Source organism: Bidens hawaiensis, unplaced genomic scaffold (assembly GCF_021521415.1).
Source record: "Bidens hawaiensis isolate Kalapana, Puna unplaced genomic scaffold, B.hawaiensis_p1.1 tig00001143_1, whole genome shotgun sequence".
NCBI lineage: Eukaryota > Viridiplantae > Streptophyta > Magnoliopsida > Asterales > Asteraceae > Bidens > Bidens hawaiensis.
In genome coordinates this window covers 4,615,170-4,622,798 of record NW_027491065.1, presented here as the reverse complement: position 1 = coordinate 4,622,798, position 7,629 = coordinate 4,615,170, and the positions used below count along the sequence as shown (strand labels likewise).

Below are 7,629 nucleotides of genomic sequence, written 5' to 3'. Positions count from 1 at the left end.
GTTAACGGGCCTAAATCTAGAGAGTCCCGGGCCACAAAAATTTCCTGCCCCTCACCAGGGCCCAAAGCCCACTAAAGCTCATCCAATACGGCCCAATTATTACCTATCAGCCCCAAATTGGCTTGGTCGGTTGATTGTTTGTCAGATCTGTGTATATTTTCACCAGCGCCAAACAAATTGGCTTCAGATATGGAAATAATAGCCTCCGATTGTGCTAATAGAGATGGTGAAATAGGAAGAGAATTGGAGAAAAGATCCACCACACTGTCAATTTTCGGATCTGAAGACAGATCTGGAAGAAGTGACGGAAATCTGGAGATTAATGTCGAGACCTCATGAGCGGATTTAGGTGGAGCAGAATTCTGAGGTCCAGGTTCAGTTACGTCAGAATTGGAATCCGAAGCAGAGAAAACTTTACCGGTGAATCCAGATCCTATCGAACAGTCATCGGTTCTCTTCTCCTGTTGCTTCATCCAGTCGAGAAATACCCTTTGAAACTCCACCGATTCAGCCCGATCCTCCTCCAATAACTTCAATGTGGATCTGATTTCAGTGGCAACAGTCTGTAATTGCTTGATCTGAAGCTCATGGGTATCCACCCGATAATTCTGAGTTAGGGTTTTCATGATTAAACCGAATAAAATGGCAGGTCACAAGCAGGTCGGACCAATGATAGGGTTTGATAGATTATGATTGTGGTTAATTGAGATTAGAGAATAGAACGAGGCAAACAAAGAACCGAACGATAGTAATAATGAAAATGTATAGAAAAGTTACAATAGATTCCTCTCTCACTGCATAAGCAGGAGCCATGGCAATGTCATCCTAAACATAAACCTACTCTCCTGTGACATTCGTCAATTTCGGGTCTTGTTTGTATTCGTTTTTGTATTTGTTTATTATGTAAACCGACCCGATTTGTAAACCGAAGCTTATGTTATAATCAAAATGATGGATTTATGTTACAATATTGTTTCACACTTGTTGGGTCTTGAAAACATCCTATTTTTATTTTTATTTTTATTTATTTATTTATTTTTTTGTTGTTTTGTGTTTTTGTCTTGATCCATTTTGCATGAAAACTTTTGTGTCTCACACCCATATTTGACCAACAACATTACCCTATATATACACCATCTTTCCTCTTCATTTTCCCTTGCTACAACTCCAAAAAAAAAAACTCTCTCAAACATCAAAGATTCAAGGTTATCTTCTTAAGTGTTCTTGAAGGATTTTGGTCTTTCATCTTAATTAGTTTATGTAGCCTTATTAATACTTGTTTATGGTTGTGCAACATATATATAATATACACCCCTTGTTTACCTTTGGTAGTTACTTCTCCGATTCCGGTCGGTGAGGTTTCGGACCCCATAAGGCAAGGCTTCATGGAGGACTTCGTGTCCTTGATATATATACATCTATATAACTTGTTCATACATATTAATCTTGCTTATTTTAGTTTGTTGGTCATGTTTACAAGTTCCATGGTTATGGGTTTTTAAAAGTCTATGCTTCGGTTTAACCGTAAATAGCTCTAAACCGTAAACCGAACTTTGTTACTAGTTTTGTTTGTTTAAACATACTTTAGTGTTAGATCTAAGTTTCTAAAATCATTTTTACGAATTCTATGGTTATGGGTTTGTAGAATCTTACCTCGGTCTTAACCCAAAACACGATCCGAACCGAAAACCGAACTTTTGTTTAAAGACTTTATTGTTAACTTTTGGTATTTTTTTATTTGTACATTATTATACAAGTTCTTTAGTGTTTGGACATGTGGAAACCATCTATGAACTTGTTGTGAGATGGAAACCGAACCAAACCGATTCTTGCTCGCTTAAGACACACAAGTGTGTTTTTTTTAGCCATCAAGACTTGTATATTTCTTTAAAAATAGTTACAAATTGATTTTTAAATATTTTCTTAAGTACTTGGAAATGTTGGATCCAACTTGATCTCATAACAAAGTTTGGACCGACAAAACTGAACACTCGCTTAACGTGCGTTGTTAGTTCTAAAACAATGGAACTACATACTTGGTTAAGTCTTATTAAATTTTATTGAGTTATCTCATAACATTCAATATTTTGGAAAGTTGACTTTGGGTTTGACCAATTATCAAGACCCGAACCGACAACCCGAACACTCGATAAAAAAAAACCTGTTTTAGTATCTTTATTCCAAAGGGATTTGCATTCTTGCATTTTACCCACCTTATTACTTAACATAGGTTGAGTAAATATTAAGGTTAGATACTTTAACCCGGTTTCGAGCAAACTTACATTTTTAAAGGGTTATTATTATAAATTCTTAAATAGTCACATTTTAAACCTTGAACTTTAATTATTTACATTTCTCAACATTTATTTTGTTTAAAGACCTTCAAGGCAACCTTTATAAATTCAAGACTTCTTTTCTTTATAGGCATTGTGCGTTAAACTCGTCGTTCCGACAAATCTCCAAATTATCATCTTTCAAGTTTATCAGTTGAAGGTGAGTACTTCATACCCCATTTTCCATATTTTATTTTGGGGGTGACATTTCATACTTATTCAACAAAATGCTTTATATTTGAATCTTAAACCACAAACGTAGTTGTATACTTTACCTAAATAATTGCTCGATTTGGTGTTCTATGCTTATATGCCTATGTGTTTATCGCTTTTGGTTGGTGGAACTATAAAATCCTAGACTATTTGGCATCCCCTTATAGCAAGGTGTCGTTAACGTAATGCAATTAACGATAACTATAAAATCCTAGACTATTTGGCATCCCCTTATAGCTAGGTGTCGCTAATGTGTTTAGCGATATCTCTTTATCCAAATTACCACTTTTATTTATCGTTTCGTATGCAAGTTTTGTGGCTATCTTTATTATATACTAATATGATTAAACTTATGAATTGCTCACCGACCTTTGTGTTGACAAACTTTATTTTATGAAATGTTGCAGGTTTACATCTTGGTTGATTTATGATTGTGAAGAAAAAACGACATCAAAGACCTTAGGATATTAGTAAAAATGAACAATATCAATTTGCCATATTTTGTGATATCTTGTTTATGGTTATTTTATGGATAATTGTAGTGTGACATTTTCGATGTTGTGAAATGAAATGAGTTTATTAAATACTGTCACTTTAATTAGTGTCATGTGCTTATGGACAATCGTTACACGTCGGCATGTTCCGCCGCCTTTGGTCGGGGTGTGACATCTCCTCTCCCTATTAGCTATTAATCCCTATTTATAAAAATATAAGTTGCACTTGGCCCCTCTCAAAATAGACAAATGATATTTAGACTAGAATTAGAGCATGATTCCTATCAGGTTCCGATAAAAAGAGAAAGCTCACTCATGGTATTATACTATTATCCTTACGTGATCTTGAGATTTTGCAATGAAATTCTTTTCTCGAGTGCGGATAGGAGAACAGGACCTTTATTTGATTCTATTATCTAACACTTGTTTTGTTGGCTAGGTAATAAAGATAGTAAATTGACGGAAATTGGTCTGTGTGGATTACAAATCCTCTTCGTTTCATGTGGCTTGTGTTTCTCTTCTAGTGTTTCGCTGGCTGTTAATTAAGTTGTCGTTCAAAAATAAGTAAAGCAATCAGAATGCTGTAAAGTTTTTTGAAACGACATATATGAAAATTAAGGATAGGCAAGGCTACTTCTCATGTTAGAGCACGAATGTGAAAGCTAGCAACGTCCTTGATCAAATTACCAGTGACAAAAAGTTCAGACCATTTAAATTCAAAATTTCAAATTAGTAACTTTTTAACACATCAAGTGACACTAGATGGAGATGGAGACCTTTCTATGCCTAGCATTGGATTCCTTGGAGAATACGTATTTGATGATAAAATGGATCGAGTTATCTCCTTTTTAAGGTTGTTGAGATAAGCCCTTTTCTGTACCAAGCATTGGATTCCTTGGAGAAGTCAACAATGCCCTACTTTGTAGGATAAGCATTTTGGGTATCGGTATTGATTGGTACCGTCGGTACCGAATCGGTACCAAGTTTTGATTTATCGGTATCAATACGGTATTGGTATTTTCCGACTTTTGCACGAAATACCGGTACGTATGGGCACCGAACCGATACTGGTACCGAACCGATTTCGGTACAGGTAGCAAATATGTGGGATTTTTAGGATCGGCACATGTACCATTCCGAGCTCATCCCTACTTTGTATTCGATGATAAAATGGATTTAAGAATCCTCCTATGGATTGCAAATGATGTCAGCAAGAGGTTAAGACTAGAAATGGCAATGAGTCAGATTTAAGTAAATCCAACCTCAGCCATACATAAAAGCTAGTCTCAATGTCTCATACCCTGTCCAAAACCCAATGGCTCCGTCATGTATACCCAATAATCAATTAAAAACCCGTTGGGTATACCCACACCAAAACCCATTGTTACGAAGAGCCAGGACACTATTAATCAATTACATTCGATAATGGCGTGGGTTCGTTAGGAGCTCATGTATTTGAGAAGACGATTGAATACAACATATATACTTTCAATAAATGTTAAAAAAGAAAGGTACGCTAGGTATGTATTTGAGTAAGTGGTACATATTACTAAGTAATCGGGTCGAATAATAGAGTATATCACCAAACTTAGACTTAGGGATGGTAATAGGTCGGGTTTATGTATTCTCAAAAACATACCCGATTATGAAAGCCATCGCCGGGTTTAACTGGGTAATTACCTAACATGGATATTTCGGGTCTCAAGTTTAGTTGCCATCCTTAGGTGAGACCGACACAGAGACTTACTGCTCATTGTATTTGTTTAACACACGACACATACATCTACAAACCACAAAAGAAAATATAAGGGTACAGGAACAAGAGTGAGGGGTTAGTACTCTTCCAAATGAAGGACCAAAACAAGAGCATAGAAGATTTTGAGGGACCAGGATTGGCATTTTTGAAAAATAAAAGCAAAAAGAGGATGGAAGATGTGACAGCATTTTATCCTTGTCTCTTTGAATTGTTCTAAAAAGGGATGCAAGGCATGTGTGCTCCTGCAAATGCCAACTGCCACCCACCCACCCACCCATTTCCAAACATCATTAAACACTAATACTAATCAAGATTAGGAAAAACATACAAATGTTTAGGTCAGATAAGGATTAACACACACATCACCTACCATTAAAAGGTTAGTGATTACAAACCATATTAGAAAAAGATTAAACAAAAGAAATTGCATTATGAAAGATTAGCTAGCAGTCAACCTCCAGTCCTTGTAGTTGTCGTCGTTGTCGTTTCTATCGGTAGTAAGCTTGCTGATAAGCCGGCCCATACGCGCCATATGCGGTAGGATAGTTCATTGGCGGAGTCCCTGGGTATGACAATGGCGGTGATAGCTGTGGTGCAGTAGCTTCCGGCGAGTAAGGGCTGGCGTAAGGGTTCGTTGGTGGACTCCTGTTTCCATGGCCATACACTGGGGGTCCCACTGCGTATCCAGCAGGGTATTGCGTGTGCGACGGTGACCTCACGAAAGTCGGAGGGGCGGGAAACGAGGAAACATAAGCGTTTGTGATACGGCCTGCCTTTGCAGGTGGCATGGGTCCCACGTTACTGGCTTGGGTTCTTTTGTTTGCGGAGCCCGCAGCAGCCGGCCTCTTCTTCTCCACCTTCACCTTCTCCAGCTGCTCCAGTCGTTTCTTCAGATTCTCGGGCGAGAACTCGGCTTCAAGTTTGTATTCTTCAATGCACTTTATCACAGCCTTGAGAGCCGACTGCTCTTTGCGTGCAGCTAAAAACTGTAAAAACGTAACATAGTTATAATAGACCAAACAAACAAATGCACCCTGTATAATCCGACACATTATAACAAGCCATAGCTAGGAGCTAGGGAGGGCTACTAGTGTACTAACTAACTTTGTACCATGGTTTCTTAAGCTGATTCAATAGGTTATCGGGTACGTTTGCATAATCTAAGAACCGATTGCACCAGAATGAATGATAAAGCAACACATAGCTATCTAGACTACCAATTACTACCGAGTGCACAAGATACGGGGAATGAAATAAATAGAAATAGTTACCACAGCGCGGCTTGAATTGTTGGAATCTTCAATAATAGTTGTAGCCGCCTTCTTAGCATCCTTTAAGAAAGATTTCAGTAAGCTAACAGGGGGGAAACTGTCAACAAGACCAACTTCATGGATAAAATGCACAGCATCAACCTGTTGTCCCCTGCTAATTAACTCCTCAATCATATCTGCATCAAATCAACAAGAAACATTCGGACCTTTAGAATAGCTCTAAAACAATATTGAACTGGTATGTTAAATCATTATGCACAGCAATACAACTTTTCAGAACTTGAACTCTCAAACAAAGCTATTTATTTTCCTAAACTTGCAGTTTCTATAGGGCAAGATACATTTATAATTGACAAGCATTACACATACAAATATATAGACATGTATTCTATAATCAAAGTACCAAATGAGGTTATAGGTATACCAGGCATTTGATCAGCAAGACCAACGGCAAGAGCAAGCTTAGGCATCTGTTTACGCCACGCCGAACCAACAACAAGCTTCCTATAGAAATCAAGATCCTCATCCTTGACAATACCAAACGTCAACAAATGCTGAAAGAACGTATGCACATCCGGCGGCTTCACATTCTCAATCCCACCAAGCAAGTCCAAATTCTCCTTCCACTTCTCCGCAATCTCCATCGCGCTCCTCTTCACGCTCGGCGTCACCAAAACCCTCGACTTCCCCAAAATCGGATCCACCATCACCGGAATCAAACTCTCCAGCACCAAAACACACGCCCAGCTCAAATCAGTCATACACACCTTCCTCTTATCCACCGGGAACACCTCCGATATCGCCTCAAGCACAAACCGAGCCGGATCGGCACACTCGGCCAACGCCAGCGGAATTTGAACCCGCAACGACTCGATTTCCTTCTTCTTACCACACACAAACGCACCGAACCCGACCGAGTCCATCCGCACACAAAACGACTTCAATTTCAACAACAAACCATCGGAATCGTCAACCTCCTCCTCATTGTCACAACCAGATGCGGCGGCGGCTGCGGCCGCTTTTACGGCGGCTTCGACTTTCTTGAGAGCGATAGCGACGGAATTCTCCATGGTGGTTTCACGCTCCTCGAGGGATACAAGGGAGGCTTTGGTTTCGGTGTCCAGGGTTTTGATTTTGTCTTTGATGGCATCTGATTTCTGCATAAGTGTTTCTTCAAGCGAAGTGAAGTGATCGGAGAGTTCTTTCCAGAGAAGCGTGCAGCTCGTCATGAGTGACGTCTGCCGTTGAAACTCATCGAAACTCGGCGGCGGCGGCTGAGTCGACTCACCGGAATCGGAGATCGGAATGGAACCCATGATTCCAAACGCGTATCAAAGCCTAACGCATGAAGGAGCACAATAACAAGAAGAAAACCCTAGAAAGAAAGAGAAAGAACAGAGAGAGAGAGAGTTGGTTGGGGTGTTGATAAGGGTTGTGACCAGATGACGTGGCGGGTGAGGGGGTGGGGTAAAGGTGACTAGAGTACGCTGGGGGTGCGCAGGATAAGGAGACCGAACCGTACGTGTTAAAACAGTGGACTCAATTATTGTATTGTGGTGGCC

At 39.4% G+C, this 7,629-nt stretch overlaps 1 protein-coding gene across 1 annotated transcript; it reads right to left on the bottom strand.

The window, feature by feature from the left end:
- Window positions 1-5,086: 5,086 nt before the first annotated feature.
- Window positions 5,087-7,398, bottom strand: LOC143561326 (FRIGIDA-like protein 4a). The gene is made up of 3 exons (XM_077049446.1): window positions 6,492-7,398; window positions 6,068-6,243; window positions 5,087-5,782 (listed from the first exon to the last, which is right to left on the bottom strand). The coding sequence occupies exons 1-3, from the start codon at window positions 7,381-7,383 to the stop codon at window positions 5,285-5,287; spliced, it is 1,566 nt and encodes a 521-aa protein (XP_076905561.1). The 5' UTR covers window positions 7,384-7,398; the 3' UTR covers window positions 5,087-5,284.
- Window positions 7,399-7,629: the final 231 nt, after the last annotated feature.